General features: G+C 41.4%; 1 protein-coding gene across 2 annotated transcripts in view; it reads left to right on the top strand.

The window, feature by feature from the left end:
- The window catches only part of LOC138296064 (E3 ubiquitin-protein ligase RNF146-like), a 50,170-nt gene that overhangs the window by 24,755 nt on the left and 3,715 nt on the right, over positions 1-21,700 (top strand). Inside the window, exon 1 of one of the 2 annotated variants that reach the window (XM_069234841.1) lies at positions 12,418-12,555. The exons of the other annotated variant lie outside the window; for it this stretch is intronic. Coding sequence (XP_069090942.1) covers positions 12,542-12,555 — 14 coding nt within the window. The 5' untranslated portion in view covers positions 12,418-12,541. Of the gene's footprint in view, positions 1-12,417; positions 12,556-21,700 lie in introns of those variants that run through there. 2 annotated transcript variants of the gene reach the window in all.

Raw genomic sequence — 21,700 nt, 5'->3', positions numbered from 1 at the left:
CCTCTAGATCTGGTTGCCTATTCATAGGACAAATACAGTGTTATGGACATTGCAAGAGTTCCATGGACTATCCTTAATATTCAGCCCTGAGAATATTTTCCATGGGAATTATACCCATTTGGCTAGATAATAGATAGATGGAGACAGTTTATTGTGTGATTGATTAAGATCATTACATCTTCCATAAAAGTGCTCTTGGTAACTTTGGTGATTTATTTGAGAGGACTGAGCCCTATCAAATTCATTAAGTTATAACTTGGACTAAAAGATTAAAAGCATGCAGAGATATTCTGCACTAGATAGTAAAAGAAATTAGAGATGACAATATTACGAAATCAATATATCTGTATGGTGCCTTACGAAAGTATCAAGTGCTCCTAAAAATCATTTATAAAATGCATCCTAATCATTAATGTTTTCAGGCAAGACAGAGTTTGGCAAATTCTTAGAGATTTTCCATTGGACGTCTGGTGCTTAAAATTGCAGATAGGACTAATCCTTACACAGTCTAGGTGGTGCAGGTTAAAATAATATAGAAGTGCTATAACTCGCAAAATAAGCATGGAACCTTTCCCGGGGATCACCAACTTACCGAAAGTGCAATAGTGAGTTCATAACAAGCTCTAGTGAACAGGAGCTATGCACCTATCTTATGCTGTCAGCATGAGCCACAGAAATGGTACATTCAGTGGCGCATAGGTGACATCGTCCGGAATATTGGTGTTATTCAATACAACTGTGTCACATGTCAAGAATTTAAAAAATCTTAATGTCAATTGCCACAAAACACCCTTCAAGCAGGTCTCTATTGACTTGGAGAAGCTCTGTATACCTTGCTGACCAAGAATCGGGCGTAGCCAGTATGTCCTTTGGACCCTCAAGTTCCTTCAGATGTGAGCTCCTGGGCCATTCCTCACAGGCAGCACAACTGGAGCATCCTGCCACTTAGATGACCGTAGTGATATGCCTTAATAAGGTTACAGCCAAACCCAATCCGTATCAGTTGTCTTTTTGCGGCCAAGGTGAGTGGTTCACTTAAATAACCTGAGCAATTTTAAAAGTCTTAAAAATTGTCAACTACATTTGTAGGGGCCAGCTTATGAAGTTACAGTCTGTCATGTTCTATTGCCGTGATTTCTGATGTTGTACCACTTTTTTTTGGATGGAAAACTATCTGGATTGGAATCCATATGACACTGGATCCATCCCAGGAGTAGTGAGTGTAATTGTTGAACCCAGTTCGGAAGATCAGGCATGGTCCAATTCGTATACGTCTTTTGAGTCTTTGTCTTCTTCTGAATTGTCCATCCACTACAAGTCCTGAACAGTAACGAAAAGGAGACCATAACGAGCCTGAGAGAAATGTTTCTTGTGGTCAAAGTCTAATCATGTTGCTGAGTAAGTTCGCTCATTATTGAAATGCTTTCTTGTTAGCATCTCCTTTTGCTTTGAGGGTTTTGAAGTTGTCTATTTGTTTTCTTATAAATTCACTGAAAAAAGGTTAAGATAATGCTATAGTTACACATGGTGCTAATGTGTTACTTTCATTAAAAAAAAACATAGAAATTCACTGAAAAAAATAAAGGTTAAAGGGGTTTTTATATTTAGGTGAAAATGTCAGTTAAAACATACAATTTTAAACAAACAATACAATTGAAATTTTCCAGTTATAGTTATCTCAGGTAGCTATAACTCGTGCCCTAAAGTAACTATTAAATTACGTACACAATCCAGTGTTATCATGAATGATGTCATTTCAGATGATGCAGCGATGTTATCAATGATGTCATAGAACATGTCATGAGTGATGCAGTATGTGAGGTAATTAGCAGTGCATGGCCTACGACTAGGCTCTGGATCCAAACCCCTGCAAGCAGCCAATGCCATGCACAACCTTCGGCCATGTGTGGCATGGTGTTGGCTGCAGGTCAGGCCCTACGCCCAACCCCTTATTGAGCACAAGCCATGTGCAGCGGGGGTGTTTGGCACAGGGATTGGTGGCCAAGTTCCAGTGGGCACGCACGACTGATTATAAGGCGGTCATTTTAAGTAAGGCTGAACTACTGACTTTGTCTTAGGACACTAGAGATAACTATAACTGGTATATTTCTTTGTTTTATTCAGTTTAAAACGTTACGTTGTAACTGAAACTTTGACCTAACTATAACGTCATCTTGACCTTTACTTTTTTCTGTGAATTTCTGGGGTTTAAAGTAATGTTTTATAACCAAACATGAAACCAACCCTTTCCATGCAGTGCCACGCACAGTATTCGGCTATACATGGCTTGGGGTTGGCCGCAGGGCCTGGCCTGTGCCCAAGCCATGGGTACAACCCTGCACCATCCACGGCCTCTGACTGTGCACAACATGGTATTGTCCTCAGGGCATGGCCTGCAGCCAATTGCACAGCCTAAGGCAGTAATTTTATGTATTATGGGGAAGAGGGCAGACAGCCCCCTTCCCTGAGCCTTTACGACCCCTGGGGGACCACCATCGGGGCTCTTCTATTGTTTTAAGGGGATCGGAGCCTTGCACCCCTCTTTCCTAAACCTATACCGTCTCAGGACCCCATCCCCCTGGGTCTTAAGTTTTTTGGAGGGGGGAGGTGGTATGCGTCCCCCACAGTCCTCTTGGTGCCCCAAAACCCCATCCCATGGGGCCAAAACATATATTTAGAGGGAAGCTGCAGGAGCCGGAATTGCTCTCACCCAGCAGGAGCAGCCATATGTGGTTGCTTCAGACGAGCGGGAGCAATCTCAGTTTCCCTGCTTGCAGGAGCACGGACAGGGTAACAAATGTCTACTCCCACCTGGCAGGTGTATTTTCAAAGCTCCCGCCGGGTGAGAGCACACTTGTATTCCCTGCCCATACTCCTGTAGACAGGGAAACTACTGTGTACCGGGCGGTGGACTCCCTGGGACACAGTGTATAAGCCAGCCATGGGTGATGAGGTCCCTGTGGTATTTAAGGTTTGGAAACGGGCAGCAGCATGTCCCCTCCTCTGTACGTACATGTTGGCCCTGAGTATGAGGTCCTCTGGATCCATTGGTGGCCTGGGAAGGGGGCTAAAGCCCACTCCTCTGAGTAAGTATTCCTGCCCCAGGTATGGGTCCCCGGGGCTTTTACAAGCTCAGGTGGGAGGTGCACCCCCTCTTTTTATTTACTATTTAAATGTATTCATTTATTTTAAAGATGTGGCCCGGGAGGACGGGTTCATGAGGCCCTAATATGCCTAGGGAACTGGGTCACTCGCCCCGTGCCCATTTTTTTGTTTTTCTCACTGCTGCCCCCAGCTGCCATTTCATTGTTCAGTTTTTTTTTTTATATATAAATATTTTGGCCTGGGAGGTTTTAATTAAACTCAGAACAGGGGATTAAGGGCCTCATTATGAGTTTCACAATCCCACCGTGGGACTGCCAAACTCACATCATAGCGGTGACGTCCCCCCTGAGCGTATTACAATGTTCCTGCCAGACTGACTGGTGGGAACTTTGTAGTACTTGTTCTGCCAGTCAGTCCAGCCGGAACAGTGCTACGATATAGGACTCGGCTTCCTTAAGGGAGCGGAGTCTAATACCATAGCACAGAGGGAGCTGACCGACCAGCACGATCGGAATGGGCATTGCAGGGGCCCCCCTGTGGATCCCAGCACTGGCTTTTCGCCAGCCTTTTTTATGGTGGGGTCCCTGCCATGAAAAGAATAGCGGAAAGTAGGGTTAAGTGCCGCCCTGGCTGAGTAGAACCCCGACCGCCGTCACCACGTCAAGAAGGGTGTTCCTGTTGGGGACGGCGGTCTTTAGCTGGGTCTGCCTGCTAAGGTCATAATTTGGCGGTTGGACCGCTCGGAGTGCGGCGGTCCAACTGCCACCAACAAAGCTAACAGTCCTAGGACCGCCAGTCTCGTAATGAGGCCGTAAGTCTTTGAGTCCTGTAATGGTTGCCTGCAACATTACTCTTCATGTTGCAGGCAGCCAATCAGAGTGCTCACTCCAGTGGGAGCAAATTGGCACACAGGGGAAAAAAACATCTGGGCCAATCAGAACGCTCTGTTTTTTAGCATTGGGTTTGAGGGAGATATGTAAATATTTTTTCATCCCAATATCTCAAAAGCTACTGAACGGATTTACACCAAGTTACTAAAATCATGCGTTCTGGACCAAGATCTAAGTTCCTGCCAAATTTGGCGTAATTCAGTTTTACCAGTTTTTGCAGGAGTGCTGTTCAAAACAAATCTATGGAAAAAGGCATTTCCTATGGAAACACTGACGTAACTGTAACTACCCAGTATATATTTTTCTTTGTTCTCTGTATATAAGCAAAGGGGATGTCTATGGTATGTACCGCCACTGTTGGTGTTTATTTTATTTGTGGATACCTGTATTGTATTGATTCAAGCCTGGAACTTTGTAAGTGTTGTTTAAGTGTTCAAGCATTCAGTGTTTTACTGTTGCTGGACAGTTGAAAGCTGCTTTGAAGTTTTATTGTTGTGAGCTCCTTTGCTGTAACCTTCTACAAATAAATCTTCTATGAACGTGCTCCCTATATTGTCGACTTCTTCACCTTGGGCTTTATTGAATGGTATCGAAACCCGATAGGCAGATTTCCGAAACATCGTAGCCAAAACTGAATGATTCAGCAGGGGGCTAATCAGGCCTCGAAAAATTATAAAAATGTTACTAGACCTGCAGGTCGAGTAACTTGAAAAATCTACTCTACCTAACTGTAATGTACTTGACCCGTAAATGGATCTCAAAATGTGTGATCCTAGGCAAATATTTTAGTTTACAGTCTCCCCTTTTTCTTCATTCTCACATGCAAGTGCAACTTTAAATATGTGAGCTTAGCATTTCTGCTGTACAAAATAACCTCTTTTGTTTGATTAAATAGAGTAAATGTTTGCTCCGTGTATAATAAGAAACTAGCCCACATGCAGGGGACATATGATCCATGACTTGCCTCTTAGTTTACTAATAGCATTGCCATCAGGGCAGAAGTGTTTCTCAGTTTATGTTTAAACACTCACTTATTATAAATATATTACTAAAGCATGATGTGGTAGCATACTGTCATTTACAGACAGTAAATTTCCAAGAAATGTCCAAAAACGATTTCATTAACTTGCAGCTTTACTAATAAAACTATCTAGTGTATTAACAATAATCTTTTCAGAAAACATTTATCATTTACAAATCACCAAGCAAAGTGTTGTGATTTGTTTTCATCCTTTTAAAATACTTTTCCATCAATCACAAGTACAAAAAATGGGCTTTCGCAACTACTGAATTGTATTTTGAAATGTTTGCACACACAACATTTAAATATCACTTTGTACAGCAGGTCAGAGGGTTCACCTTAAATCCTGGAACTTTGCAATCAGAAGGAACATTATTTGTAAGACAAACTGACTTTTGACCTCTGTTTCTGAACACAGATCTAATGTGACAAGATCACAAGATTTGAAGGCATCTTTATTACTCCTTCACTTTCTTACTGAACAGAACACCAGTTCTTTGTCAGCTTGACAGAAGGGGCGCATAGGTGCAAACAAAATAGCTCGACCTGATAAAATATGACTTGCCATAGCGAGTGGGCAAGTAGAATTTTCAAGGCCTGGTAATGTGTGCCTTTGTGAGCTAGCAGTAGAATTCATTGCTTATGTTTCTTTCTTTTTTGGTGTCTAGTTCAGCAAAAGTCGTGTGTATTTCTGGATGGCCTTTGTCTATTTGAATTGTGGATTAGTACCTCTTTCTAACAGTTTGTTGGTGTTGTGTCTTAAGCTTTTGCAGTAGTGCAGTTGGATGTCTAGAGGACCTTGTTTGTGGATCTAGTAAAATGGGTTTTTAATTTGGTCAAAGACTAGGCCCAGATAACATTAAGTTTGATCAGTTTTCTTATTGGTTCTTTCAGATTTTGTGTTCAGTTGATATGACTATTTAGTATACACTTTTTAACAAGACTGCACTTGAGTGGAGTTAGGAATTGCATGTAAGTAGGCTTCCCAGTAAATGGTTTCTAAATTAAAAATGAAAGATGCTACTTGTTTAGATTTATTGACGTGCCACAGTATTCATTTATATTTTTTTCTGTATTAGAGAGTGATAGTATGGTGAACAGATAAGCTCTTGCCAAAAGGAAGCAATATACTATTTCTGTGTGGAAGTATGTTTCTATTGGGGTGCATTGATATTTTGCACACAAATTGTTATCTGCATGGTTGCACCCCTATACAAAGAGCAGTCAATTAGATGTGCAAATTCTTGACTTAAACAAACTTGCAACATGCCACCAATCGGCTAACATTCTCCCAGGCTGACATTCTCTCACCCTGTCCCAATCATTTGGAGGGCATTTGTACATCACAGACACAGCAAGTTTGGTTGTGGCTTTGGCTGGAGGAGCTGTCATGAACTAATGTAGCGGCGTGCCGGCACCCATCCACCACAATACAATCCAGACATACCAGCCCTCTGCCACTGGAACCTGCTCCCAGGCGATTTTGTTCTCCCTAGCTTCTGGGAATGCCTGGCAGGCCTGCCATGCTAATGGTGGCAAGAAGAACCTACTGAAATGTGCACAGCTTACACGTGGCCCTATGACACCCTCAACCAGTCCTGGCATTTTAATTCAACAACCTTTGATTGATGGTTGTCTTGAGCCCAAACTTAACAACACAGTGTACTAGTCACTATAGCATCATATGACCAATAAGAGGAAAGTGTGACACATAATAGAGGTTCGTTTGTCAGATATGTAAACAGAAAAGGTTTGTTACTGTTGTGCATTTCTTGAGTGCTTAGTTTCAGAAAATCAAAAATTAAATTTTTGGACAACAATAAATATGCTGTTGGGTACTCTGTGCACTTCTCATTGTGTCAGTTATCCTCGGTACATGGCTTGGTTGTCTTGTGTGGTCCATGCCACTGCTTGAACCACCTCCATTGTGGAGGTGACTTTGTGTGGGTGGGTGTATTTGTGAAGCTTTGTGTGCTGTGCCTGCAGCCAGATTTCCTGTTTATTGCCTCACACCTAGAAAGGATACATTGTAGCCTGGAATTGTGGGCACTAGGCATCTGGTAGTGTACAGAAACAGCTCATTGGAGTCTTAGGCCCATCAAGTGTGCCCATTTCCAAGAAGTCCTGTATGTCTTCTCATTTCTCTTCAAATATAAACTGTTTTGTAACTTTCTTGCAGGTAGAGAGTCTGTATGCCCATTTCTTTGCCTGCTATACCTGATAAAGACCTTTCTTAATCTTCTGCTTGTAGCTGTTATTAACTGCTCTATATATGTTAGTCTGTTGAAATGCAACCCCCTTTTTTAGGTTGAGCATAGCAGATCACAAGTGCTGCTTTTACAGCGTCTTGGTAGCTATGTGGGCTTTTAACCGCGCCCATTTCACCTCCATCACTATCACACGTTCATGAGCTTGCTGTAGAGATATGCTTGACGGGGCAGAGCTGTATGCATTTGTGATGATGTAATGTGGGGGGAGAGAATTCTAAAACGGCTGTGGTGGTGTTGGAGGTAGAAGCTGGGGTTGCTATTGTAGATCAAGGTTCCTTAGAAATAAAAGTGTATAACAAAAAACCTACAGAGTAATCAAAGTTACTACACTTCCCTTTAAAAAATCCTTTGTTATCGTTTTAAATGGTTTACGTTTGTCCCTCCCTAGGGCTATTATGTTACCGCCCTTAAGACCGACCCTGTTACATGGATAGTTGCGTGTTTAGCGATATGTTTGACTGCGAACAAACATCTTGTTCCTTTGCTGTCTCCTTCATGAACACGCTCATGGAGGCTGTGGCACTTTGAATCGTCTCACTTACGTCAACTGTTTTACTTTGAATTTTTTCTTTTGTGTGCCTTTTTAGAGTTGCCAGACTGTAAAGGTGCTTTTTGTGTTTCATTAAGTTATTCACATTTGATTGGCCTGCTAAAACGGTAAGCACTGCATCATTTTCATGTGCTCAGTGTAGTCAAGCAAGTTATAAATAGTGCTCTGTCGGTCTCATGGTTAGTGATGCAAGACAGCACGAGGAGAAACACTGACTGTTTGTACAGTATGTTTAGTGTGGGATGCCACATCACAGGCAGAGAGACTGGACTATTGTATGGTTCTTAGTGTAGCCAGACAGAGACTGTAAACACTGGGAAGACACGGAGCGGGGAAAAGCACTTACCACAAGCTCCTCACTGCTTGTATTGTGTGCTTAGTACAGGCAGACACGCAGAAGCAGAGGAGGCACTGCACTGTTTGCACCATGTCCTTAATGTGAGCAGGCACAATGAAAAGCAACATAGGCTGCACAGCTTGCATCATATTGCTTAGTGTGGACAGACACACAGGGAGGAAACACTGCACTGTGGAGCACTGTGTAATTATTGGCAGGTAAAATTGACCGAAGGAGGCAGTGCACAGGTTACACCATGGGCTTAATGAGACAGGCATACAGGGAGGAGACACTGCACTGAGTGCACAGAGAGGTTATGTGCATATATAGTGGACCGAAGGAGGCAGTGCACAGGTTGCATCATGTCTTAGTCAGACAGGCAGACTAGGAGAAGATAGTGCACTGTGCCAACTGAGTGCTTTTGATTGGCATTTATAAGAGAGTGGTGTTTTTACCTTGTGCATAGTGTAGGCAAAAAGGAGAGATTGCGCTGTTAGTAACGTGGGCAGATTCTCATGCACTGCATGTGACAGGCTTCTCCCACTGTACTTACATTTTGGAGAAGTGCTAAATGTTATGTATCAAGCAGACACTTGTAACATGCTCTTACATCCTAGGTAGATGAAGTACCTGCTTTGGAGACCCTAAACTGAATCAACTCTGTTTTCTTAGCCTACCCACCTCTCTCACCCGCCTCCCTTGGCTCTGTCATTCTCCGCTCATACTGAATTTGCGCTACCAATAGTTCTCCATCTATTTCTCCCTTCCCTTTCCCTTCTGGATCACCCCTCCAGCCTTTCTTAATCCCTTCTCCCTGCTTAAACAGTTACTTTTTTTCTCTAACCTGTTTTCCCAGTGTGTATCTTTTGTTGCTCTTTTCCACCCTCCATATAATTAACCTTCTCTTTCTGTGTCTCTGTCCACTTCTGTCTGCTCCTTTCTCAGTCTGTCCTTTTCTGTCCCCTTTACCTTGCTGCTCAAGTCTTTCTTCATTTTTAGGTTGAGTGCTTTGACCTGTTGTAAGTGTGGCAGGCTTTTAACCACACCCATCTCATGCCCATAACTTTCTCTCGTTTTTGGGCTTTCCTTTCAAAAATCCTTTGTTATCATAGGTAAATGCTTTACGTTTGTCCCTCCTTGGTGAGGTTTTGTTTCCGCCCTGCAGACTCACCCTGTTACATGTATAATTGCACGATTGCCGATATGTTTGACCGTGAGCAAACTTCTTTTTCCTTTTGTCTCTCTCCTTTGCGCTCGTGACGGCCATGGTGCTTTGAAACGGATCGCTTTTTTGTCAACTAATGTTTTACTTTTCATTTTCAATTTATGTGGCAAGAAAAGTCCAGGTTGGAATTTACAATGCCAATCGGTCTACCTGGAGGAAATGCAGACAGATTGCATTACAAATGCTTATTTTAACTGTGATTCAGTTCTGATACTACCCCTTAATTATTACTGAACTGCTGCCCCTGGATTGTTAGGTCTTTCAGCTCTAATATCCTTCAGTTTTCTCTGTTATCAATTCTTATTGCCACCAGGTAATAGTCTTCATCTGACTGTCCCAACTGCTATTTCTACTTGGTTTTTAAGTTTTTTTTGTCTCTCAGCTTCCAGTACTTTGCCTCTTACCACTTATTCTTATTAAAACTCTGCTCTCTTGCTACTCTTTAGCCCATAGGATCATTCAGCTCTGGGTCGACATGCATCCTGACTGCCTCACCACCCTGACTTTCCTTCCATCTTTGCTTTATTCATGTGGGACTTCTACCCCATATTTTGTGTCAGCACTATTACAGACTCCACATTCTTGTGCAGCATGTTTGCGCTTCTCTTCCGTAGATGTTCTTAGGTGGGAACTAGAGAGACAGAGCTGGGTGGGCGTGACACATTGCAGGTCTTGGGCAAACATATGCATAGAGACAGATTCATGTGCTGTGGGGGCTTTGGAGTTACACATATAGTTGAACTTAGTGGTGCAGGTTATTGGAGGTACTAATAAAACATTCCCTTCTGAAATGGCCATTTCTTCTGCCTCGATTGCATGCACGAACAACTCAAGATACTCTTCTTTTTAGGTGTTGTCTAGAGTCTGTTGTTGAAGGATCTCCTGGTAACCATACCAGAAACTGACCTTGGACTTAAAGCTGGCCTACTGGTTATCATTGGTTGGCTTTCTTAATATTCTCATTATCTTGCTTGCTTACTTATTTAGTGCTTTGCTCGTCTTGGTTCTCCTTCCCCCCCGGAGTATAGCTTCTTTTCCATACTTTTGATTGGATGACTTGTTTTCTTCAGGGAACTACTTCTTTCTTTTTCTTGATGAGAATGAAAGTTTTCCTGCTCTCTCCCTCATGTGCTCCTTTCCCCTTACATGTCCATCCATATGCGCCTCATGATCCTATCTCCTCATCCCACTTCCTGCACATCCATCATTTTACCCCACCAGGACTTTTTTTTTTTTTTTTTTACTTTCTTTTTCCACTTTCCACCTCAAAATCCATTGCTACCCACTCCCCCATCCACTACTCCCTTGCTCCGCCCCCCCCCCCCTCAAAGACCTTCTGCACCAATGGAAATGTTTTTTTCAACTTAATCAGGAGCCCAGCAGTAGCTAGTTTGTGCCAGGATGTGCCATTTTAAAACCGCACTTTCGCACAAGTAAATTGTCCTTTTTTTTTTATATCACTCCAAGTGGTGCCCGCCATCTTATGACAATAATAAAAACATTCTATATGGGCTTGCATGCATGGCAACGCATGTTTACACATACATCATCAGGCATCTGTGCGCGTATATCATCACACAGGCACCTGCATGACGGATGCACACATTCATGCCATTTCTTTTCCCAATGCCTCACAGTATTTCCGTTAAGCACTTCTTTTTTCCTATGCTTGTTTGTTTGCGACTTTACATTCCGTATACAAGGCAGGGGGCTCTGAATGCCCAGTTTCATCTTTCTCTAAAAGTCAATAAGTCGGTCACAAGTTGGGTTTGTCTCATTTGAAACGCTTACATAACTAAGCGCAAATTTCAGGCAACATGCCTGTGTAAAGGTGCTGCAGCTGGGGCAGTCAGCCACGTGTCAAGCACTACTCTGAAAGGTCGATAGGTTTGAGGCAGTCCATCACTGGTACTAAACTGGGTGATTGAGAATCAATCTTGTAACTTTCAGAACACATGCTCTTCCATACCTTCCTGAAAAGTCTCCACTATTTTTTCAGAAAGCGCATTAACTTGAGAATGCTTACACTTGGGCAAAGTGTCATGTTTTCCATACAGCTTGCAATCTGCATTACAGTCTGGACAAAACCATGATCTGTTCTGTAACTACACCGTACATTAAATGGAACAATTGGTCCGTCAGTTGTACATTATTGCAGGTACTACACTTTTAGTGAACCAATTGCTGTCAACAAGTTTCTTGCCAACAGAGAAGATGATTTAGTTCCATTATTTCTTGACTCTTCGTCCTAGTACAATTCCTAACAACTACGTTAAAAATATCGGGTAGATATTCTTGAGAAACACGTGTGGACATATGGATGATGTTACTCACTGCCTCGCTCCGTAGGTTGTGTCTATTCATGGTTTATCAGAAATAAAGCCCTTGGTTTCTTATGTTTATTGTGTTCTAGAAGCACCAGATTGCTCTGTAGGTTAGGTGCCTGCCAGTGTTCCGAGTGGGAAAGGTTAGATTTATTTTAGCTTTCTCTCATCAGACAGTTTTTTTCCACACAAGAAGTTAATCATATACTTAGTCCCCGCTGCATGTCTCCATCTGCACCTCTACAAGCATGAGTTCAAGTAATGTTTGGTTGGTTTACACCGAGCTTACTAGAGAAAGTCTAGGGGCAACACAGTTTGATGTACTAATGCTGTGTACTAATTCAGTTTAGGAGGGGTAACTGGACTTGGCTTTGTTGCTGAAAAAATGAATTAATGGTTATTTTAGTATTGCTCCCCTTCTATACCATCCCCCTTTTATACTTTCTTAGGTCCAGCAATATTGGGGTATATACTTGGTCAATAGTTGTACTTCCATTGTACACCCTTGCTAGCTAACATCATCATCTGATTCAAAATTAATCACCCATGACATTAACATGATAAACCGCCATAGCATGGGTACATTCTAGATTTTATCTCTTATTTCTGATCGGTTGAACAATTCTGTTAAAGAACAAGGAAATCTTGATTTGCTGCAACAACCTGAAAGGTGACATTGTTCATTTGCTGGTGACAAGGATGCAAGAAAGAGATTGGGAAAACTATAATAGATGTGTGAAGAATGTACTCTTCTCTGAAGTACCTGAAAAGAAGAATGGGGCAATATAACCTCTGAACGGGATGACATCAAATTAAATCATGGGAACGTGCAGGTTGGTTTTCACACATATTTTCTCTTGGAAATTGAGCTTATCATATCCTGGAACCGTAGTGGCCTTTCATATCACTCACCTCTTTCTGGAATGAAATGGGGAAAACATTTATAATTCCAAGCTTATATTCAGCAGATGTTCTAACATTAATATTCACCCAGTCACGGACAATCCCGATACAAATTAAGACCTACCTGACACCAAGTTCCACTGCTCCATTTATAATCACTTAGTTTTCAAAGATGTCTTGAGAATAAAATATTTTTTGAGATAGCATGAGATTTTCTTAAAGACGTAGGGGCCTATTCTCAGAGGTTAATGTACATTAGTAAATCTACATTTGTAAACGTACTCTTACACTTTGTAGTACATCTGCAGCTTATTTCCAAGCCTAGATTTACAATAAAGTGTAGACTTACATGTCGCTACTCCCTGAAATGGGGCTAGAGCTACATTTACAAGTGTAAACAGTAGTAGCTCAGACCTGAAGTCCAGCACCACACATGGCCAGCCATTGTTACTGCAGCGCCCCCTCATAGAAAATGATGGAGTCAGGGACTTGAAATTGAACCCCAGTGCAAGTAATATTACAGTAATGTATATAGGGCCTTATTACGAGGCTGCTCGCAGAGACATGAACTCAGTGCCGCCTGTCTGATTACAACCCCACTTTCCGCCAGCCTTTCAAGGCCGGGACTCTGCCATGAGAAGGCTGGTGGAAAGCCAGTGCCGGGGGCCACTGAGGGGGCCCTGCACTGTCCATACCGATGGGCACCCCGCTTAGCACCTTCAGAATGCTCAGTCTGCTTTGCAGACATTGCGCATTCCAAGGGTGCTGGACTGCTAGGATATTGGCCCTGGGAACGCTTATTACAGTGTTCCCGCAGGTCAGTCCGGTAGGAACATTGTAATACGCTTGAGGGAGGGTGCCACCAGTATAGCAATGGCATCCTACCCACGGCAGTCCGCTTTTAGGACCCCCAAAGTCGTAATGAGGCCCACAGGATATTTAAAATACATATATATTGAACTTAATGTTAGAAACAAATGTGACTAAATGTTTAAGTATTATTTTATGATAAAATATGTTCTACATGTTTTAATGTAAAAATGAATAACTTTAATTACAAAAACATTCTCTAATGTTTTGTAATTTTTAATTTGTAATAAGTAAATATAAGCATTTTGCTTCAGGTGGAATTGTTTTATCTTAAATCTTTAACAGGTAATTTAGTATAATTTAATAGATTTAAATTAACTAAACATTTAATTATAAATTAATAGTGTAAAGTTACTAAATCATATTGTGACCCCTGCCTAGTTGTCACATTTCCAGCGCAGCATCGATGACTCACTTCTGTCAAATTTTCTACCTGTCAGACCCTTCTTACCTGGCTCAAACATCAATGTTTGTCGTTTACACTGTACAAAGTAGTTAACTGTATCCAGCAGAGGGTCAGTGAGAAGGGACCAGGGGCAAATAGAGTCCCTGTAGACCTAATAAAGTGCAGTATTGATCTGTGGGTGCTATTACTGACTAATGTTTTTAACAGCCCTCCACAAACTTCTTCACCAATTTCATAGTCCTGATCGGTTATGTTCCAGTATTCAAAAAATGTAATTCATCTGACCCTAGCTGCTACCACCCAATCCACTATTGACACCTCTGTGAAAATATTGGGAGAGTTATTTATTATAGAATTAAGGATTGGGCCTCAGAAAAAAACATCTTATGTATTTGCCAATATGGCGTTAGTAACCGCATGGGAACAATATAGAAAGTCTCAATTTAAATATTTTTATTATGTACACAATTGCTAAACATTGTCCAGTGTATCCTGCCTCTCTGGATCTGTCCATGGCATTTGATTGTGTAAATCGCTCAAAGATGTGAAGGCTCCATTTGATGATCGGATGGGATGAGGCTCTTGTGCACTTTGTAGCAGCCCTCCACAAGAATATGTAAGCTGTAATAAGATACAGTGCAAACGGTGAACTCTCTAGTGACACTGAAATCTCCCCAGATGTAAGGCAGGGTTGCGTCTTGGCACTTTTACTTTTTATACTTTATATTTTAAGTTAAGCCCTTTTTATCCACTATTAACCCTGATGGCCCCAAGATTAATGCTGCATCACTTCCAATGCTGCTCTACACGGATGATGCAGTGTTGATAGCTCGCGCTCTGAAATCCTTGCGTTTGCTAATGATCTCCTTCCCCCACTTTAAGGCGGACTTAGATCTACTCACAAATTTTTCTAAATTGTACATTATAACTTGTGGCCCAAATCGACTGAGTTTCCACTCTTGCAATCGCCACTAAATCTTAGATAAAGCTAACACTTTTTTTTTATCTTGTTACTACGTTTGCCTCCTTGGTTCTTGGATTACTAATATATCACACCGCAGGCTAAAGCTATCTGGAGCAGTTGGCGGTCTTTTCAGCCTTCTGGAGCCTCCTTGGGGGTGTGCACTTCATCTGCTTTTGCAGATTTATAAAACACCATGTGTGCCTGTGGCAGCATACTGAGCTGAGATCTGGAGAATCATTAACTGTGCATTTGTTCAAGTGGAGGAAAACCGATTCGGCAGAAAGGTTCTCCCAGTCTTTCCCATCCACCTCCCATTGTATATGTCACAAAGAATTAGGTATGAGTTATATAAAGGTTCGTATCCGAGCTAGTCTCTACCTTTATGGTTGTCGATATGGCAAACCAAGGAGACGGCTCTGAAGCTATTATCAAGCATGTGACAAGGGTCTTAATATTCCATGATTAGCATACATTGAAAAAGACTTTCACGAGATAGGAATGTCTCACATCTTCACTTGTCCCTGTTCTAGCGGGAAGATTGGAAAAACAGACCGAAAAGTGAAAGCACGGTTGCTAAAACATGCTCACACACAAATGTTGAAAACCTCTAATTTCCGTTATTTACATTTGAGCGCTGTCAATTCTCCGGGACAATATATATTTAATGTGTGTGGTTGCTGGGAAAGATCCCTGTTATTCCACTTTAGAGGTGATACTGTTAGCTATTTACTTTGCATCCCTCAGGCTATCAGAGAGGCTACGCCCTCGTCACAAGCCGCCTGGACTACGGAAACACCCTATATGCAGGAACCACCGCAAAACTCCAGAAACGTCTTCAGCGAATACACAACGCCTCCGCACGTCTCATCCTCGACATACCCCGCCACAGCCACATCTCCTCCCACCTGAGACACCTGCACTGGCTACACGTCAACAAAAGGATCACCTTCAGGCTCCTCACCCACGCACACAAAGCCCTCGACAACAAGGGACCCGAATACCTCAACCGTCGCCTCAGTTTCTACACGCCCACTCGTCAACCTCGCTCTGCCAACCTTCCACTTGCCGCCGTCCCTCGCCTCCGCCGCACCACGGCAGGTGGGAAATCCTTCTCCTACCTGGCGGCCAAGACTTGGAATTCCCTCCCCGCCAACCTCAGGACCACCCAGGACCACCTCGCATTCCGGAGGCAGCTCAAGACCTGGCTCTTCGAGCAGCAGTAACCCCCTCCCCCAGCGCCTTGAGACCCTCACGGGTGAGTAGCGCGCTTTATAAATATTATTGATTGATTATAAATATTATTGATTGATAGAAATTTTAGTGCATACCCATGTTGATGCTATGAAAGATCCTCCCAAACAGTTCTACACATTGGGTCACGTAGCACTATGCGCTTTGAATAATTTATATTAAGCCATCTTCCTGATTTGAATGTTGTACATACATTTTTTACCTCATGATTTCTGTATTGCTTTATGATTTTATATTCATTGTTATTTTGTATGATGTTTTAACTTCGGTCTTTTTTGGATATACGCACTGTTATTGCTGCTTTTGCACCCGAATAAAGAAATTTTGTACTTGACTATTAAATTAATAATGTATATAGATATATTTAAATTCATGTTAAAATATTTGTATGTACACATATATAATGCGTTTCCAGTGCTCAGTGAGAATGCCGCCGATCCTCTAACACAGCGAGTGCCGCAATGCATGAAGACGGTCTCACAAAACATTAACTTAACATCCAACAGGTTGCAAACTCACGAATTGCTGTATTCAAAGTGTATTTGCCATAGAACAGAAAAAAAGAACGTTGACAAAATCGTTTCGCCGCTCTTCCTTTATCAATGTCAAAGCAGCCTGCATCCTCTCATCATTGAAATACACAAATCAATTTCATTGAGCAGCAGAAACAGTTCACAGATAGTTGACACACTCAACAAACTAGCCATCAGTGGCCTGTAATTAAATTGTGACAGCCATCTCAAAATACAGAAATGTCATTATAAATTGCATTCACTTGTGGAAAATACGCCTGTGTGCCAAACAGATTCAAACATGATCCACCAAAGATCGATAATGTACTAAACCAAAAATTCAATATTGGCATAAAGAATAATAAGTAAAAAATAAAAGTATAACATTACAATATATCAGCTGCCACCACAGTCAGTGGTTGCCTGCCAAATGATTTCAGTAAGCATCAACTCCAAAGGGGCTAAATGTTAATATAATTGCATTTATTCAAGCATCACAAATCCTTCCCCCACACATCGAAGGGGGCTCTCCAGCAAAAAAAATTGTACCCTCAGCAATTTTAAGCCCAAACCTCAATGTGCTAAACAAAATACTTCTACAACCAAGAATGGGTCTGCCCTAAATATTCATGTGAATGGCCTATTTGAGACCCAGATCCAGTCCAAAAGACTAGACAGGCTTGCCATTCCCACTTGGTGTCATAACAGATGCCAAATATGTAAATACACAGTGTATGGTCATATATAAGGCGCCCTGCTAGCTGTTTCTCAATGTCCGGAAGACTCCCACACAATGTAAAAGTATTATTTCATGATAATATATGTTAATCATTTTTAATGTAAAAATAGCTTTAATTAGAATAATAAATGAATTCAGAATAATTCTGTAAATACTTGTCATTCTTAATACATAAGAAAATATATAAATATTTTACATTAGGTGGAATTTTCTTTCATTTTCAATCTTTCAACCATATTTTTAATATAATTGAGTAGATTTAAACTAGCTAAAAATGTAATTATAAATTAAGGTAATAGTGTATACATACTAATAGTAGTGTTAAACTTAAAGGCAGAATTTTTCACCAACTGGGAATAAAGCATAGGGAAAATTGTAAATTATTTTGTACCTCAAAGCAATTAGTAAAAATATTTTTATGTCAGATATTAATGTAAATTAATTTACTATATATTTTTGTATTTCCATTGTAGAACAGAAATAGAAAGCTACAGCTTTATTCACTTAATTTTGAATTAAATATTTTATTGACATAATTTTAATTTATTATTTTTAAAGATTTATTTTTTTTAAAATCACACAGTGACATGTTTTCTTAAAAATAAGTATAGCTTTATTTTGGTTAAAAAAAACATAAAAGCACAAATATGCAATAAATATATAGTTAAAAACAATACATACTATACAATCTATCTTAAATGAATACAAAAATATGTTCATTTGCCCCATAAAATCAAACTCTGATAGTCAAATGAAACCCTCAATTAGCAAATTTCTAATATATAAAATCACAACAATCATCAAACAACACTTAAAAGATAATACAGCCCTTGCCTATCTGGAACATCTTAAACACTTTGAGATATAGCTAGGTTGCAACTCTATGCTCCTGCTTCATACGAATAGTTCAGGCTGCATGCAAGAATTTAGCTAACCTAATAACATCTACCTCAAGCGTATCCACTTTTAACAGCCTAAAAGCTGGCCCAAGGGTTCTCACACCCATGAGCTTGCATAGTGGGACAATCCACTTCCTCCTTGAAAACCTATATGCCTCACAGAAGAAGGCAAAATGCAAGGTTGTTTCAAGGGCACTACCACATGCTGGACAAACATTACTTAGGGCACTATTACCACTCCACTTGACCATAAACTCTAGCGTAGGAAGAATCCCATATCTGAACTTCAAATATAACTGTCTCTGGAACAAGCCCTGGATGGCATCTAAAGCAGGCTCAAACACTGGTACAATCTTGAGTTAAATAAATTGATCAGATAGGTCCTCCTGTTTGCCATTCTTGATTATTTCCCCTCAAAGAAAGTACCTGCCATGATCCTTAATTAACTTCCTGGAAATCATATAAGAGTCTTCCAAGCTGTCTCACAGAACTTAAAGCGCAAGTGATTTGAACAGTTTCTTTATGTAGCATAGTCATAGAAGCCTTGAATGGCCGACTGTGTTCAGGACTTCTCTAGGAGGAGATCTTTAAGATTCAAGCTCTGACTTTGTCCACAGTCTGTGGCAGAATAGCAAGGATATCTTCTGTACTGTCAGAGAAGTCGGGTACAGGCCCAAATCTTGCAACCGGGGTAGAGTTGGGGTACTAGATGGAAGATTAGTTAAATGCTTAATGAACTTGATCTCAACTCCTTTAAGCTCATTAAAAGCCGAATGTCCCCATAGGTCAGCCCCATACAAAGCTGAACTTCTTTGCCTTAGCCCTATATAACTCTAGCGCAGGCAAAAACCCCATGGACTTCATATTCTTCGCCAGATTTAATGTTGCCCCAGTCTCTGGCTGCAATTTCTGCGCACGTCTAGCTATTTCAGCATTCCAGCTGAAATTAAAACAAAAGGATCACCCCCAAATACACAAAATTTAGAACTCACTCAAGTAGTCAATTGTAAGCACATATCCTGAGTTGCACAGATTTATAAGAGTTAAACACCATATACTTAGTCTTACTTCCATTGAACTCTAGACCGCAATCAGCACAAAACGCAAAAAAAAAAGGTCCAGAATTGCTGGCAGGCGTTTAGGAGTTTTTGAGAAGGGTGACGTCTGCAAATAGCAACATTGGGATTTTCATACTGCCAATCTTAGGGTCATCATTGTGTGGGAAGTTTAGGAATTCAGCAAGGTCATTAAAGAAAAAAGGGAGAAAAGAGTCGGAGCCAGGACACAGCCCTGCCATTCCCCTCTTGATACCAAACTTTTCTGTTCGCTCCCCATTCCTCCCAAACCTCTCTCTGGTTTGACTATTATCATGTATTCTTATTATTACGTCTAGGATGGTGGATGGTACTCCCATGTTCTCTTGTACGCCCCACAGCTTATATCTAGGAACTGTATCAAAAGCTGACTTAAGGTCAACAGAGATGACATAGAGGTGACCTTTCCCCAGAAGAACTACTTTCCAGTAGATCAGAATAAACCTGAATACCTGATCAATGGTACCTACTTTTGATCAAATGTATGTCTGTAGGTCTGAAAGTATTTTATTTTGCTGGACCCAGTCTGTAAGTTTCCCCAGGACCTGTCGGCAGAAGATCTTCTGAAGCCCATCTAATAAACTGATCGGCCTATAGATCCCGGGGTTGTCCAAACGGCCTTTCTCAAATATTGGGACAACGATCTCTGTTTTGTGCCAAGAACACATTTGTAGTTTTCTACCGAACCTTACATCCTGACAGGCTGGTTACACTCAAAATAGGCATATCCGATCCTTTATAGCTCACAATATGCTGTAAGAACAAAAATATGTTTCTTCCTTACTGAAGAATTCACCCGAGCAATAAAGGCTTGTAAAGTGCATTTCACTTCATATTTAGTTTCTAGACCATGGCTTGGACTCACTTTGACACAGCTTGTGTATAACTAGCATTCTGTTCCTCTTGTAACCTCTGCCCCCACCCGCTTCCTTCTCCTTTCTTACTGTTCCGAGACTCATAGAGACTTTTTTCATCCTTAATGGGAGGGGAGGTCTTTGTCACACATTCACCTGGTTCCAGCTGCGGGGACGACAATGGAGTTTATGCTGGACGACCGCACCCTCCCAGGAGCAAGCTGGACCCAGGGACAGTGTTCCTAGCTTCCAGGCGACTTCCAGAGAGGGGAAGGGACAAAATAATAAAAACACTTGTGGTACTGGTTCTGCTCTACAACAGTACTACTCTGCTTAACAGGATCATCACTCCTGGGACCTTCTGGTTATGCCAAGGTGTATGTTTTTGTGAATACACAATATACTGGGAACAACAAGAAGAGGCAATTACCATCAATATATCAAATCCCTTACACAAGTTACAATACAATTCTTCAATTATCCACACTTGCGTGTTTCTTCAGAATTATAAGATAAGAGCAGAACAACCAGGTACTTGGATGAAAATGTTCTGGAACTCTCGAAGAAGAACTTGAATTACTTGTTGGACTCTAAGGCACTCCAAGGGTAAACTCAGGACATAGTTGGAGTTACTGGCACTCCCAGGGTTGCACTCGGTGCTTGGGTTGGAGTTGTGATTAATCACAAAGTAAATTAGAAACAAGGTTGTTCTGAGTACATAGTTTGGAATTTACACAAACTCTCAGGGTATGCCAGAGACCAGATTACTCTTGGAAATAGGTTACACTCAGTACATAGACTACCCTCAGTACTGGGTAATACTCTGAACAAGGCTATACTTGGCATAAGGCTGGTGTTACAGACAATCTCAAGGTTGTTCTCAGTACATTGGCTAGACTCGGGAACACAGCTATACTCAAAACAAGGTTACTCTAAGCACAAGGTTGGAATTACTAACACTCAGGTTTGTGCTTGAAATATCGGTTGAAGTCGGGGACACTCCCAAGGTATGCTAGAAACAAGGTTACACTCTGTACATAATTTGGAGTCAGGGGCATTTCGAAGATATGCTAGAAAACAAGGTTACACTCGATACATAGATTGGAGTTACAAGGTTCATTCAGGAGGCAGTCTCTAGTCCATGAGCGACACAGTTCAGGTGCCAAGGTTTGGAAAGAGGGTTTCGAGCCAAGACAGGCAAGGAACATTGAAGGAAAATTGTGGAGAAGGAACTGGAGCGAGGTCTAGAGTCTTGAAGGGGGATACAGACAGGCCCGCATCTACTGCTAAGGATTAGTGCACACTAACCTGGAGGCAAGTACTTAGCCAGAACTAGTACTTTAACTAGAGTTCAAAGATGGCAGGTGTGTCGGTGTAAGAAGTTCAGGAAGATGTGGATTCATAGCTCATGGAGAGAGACACTGGAACTATCGGAGAAATCTGGATCTTGGAGTCATCAGGAAGGCTTGGACGACTAGAGCAATGG

Source organism: Pleurodeles waltl, chromosome 5 (genome assembly GCF_031143425.1).
Source record: "Pleurodeles waltl isolate 20211129_DDA chromosome 5, aPleWal1.hap1.20221129, whole genome shotgun sequence".
In the NCBI taxonomy this organism is placed as follows: Eukaryota; Metazoa; Chordata; class Amphibia; order Caudata; family Salamandridae; genus Pleurodeles; species Pleurodeles waltl.
Note: the sequence above shows the minus strand (reverse complement) of the source record. Positions and strands in the feature narration are given on the sequence as shown.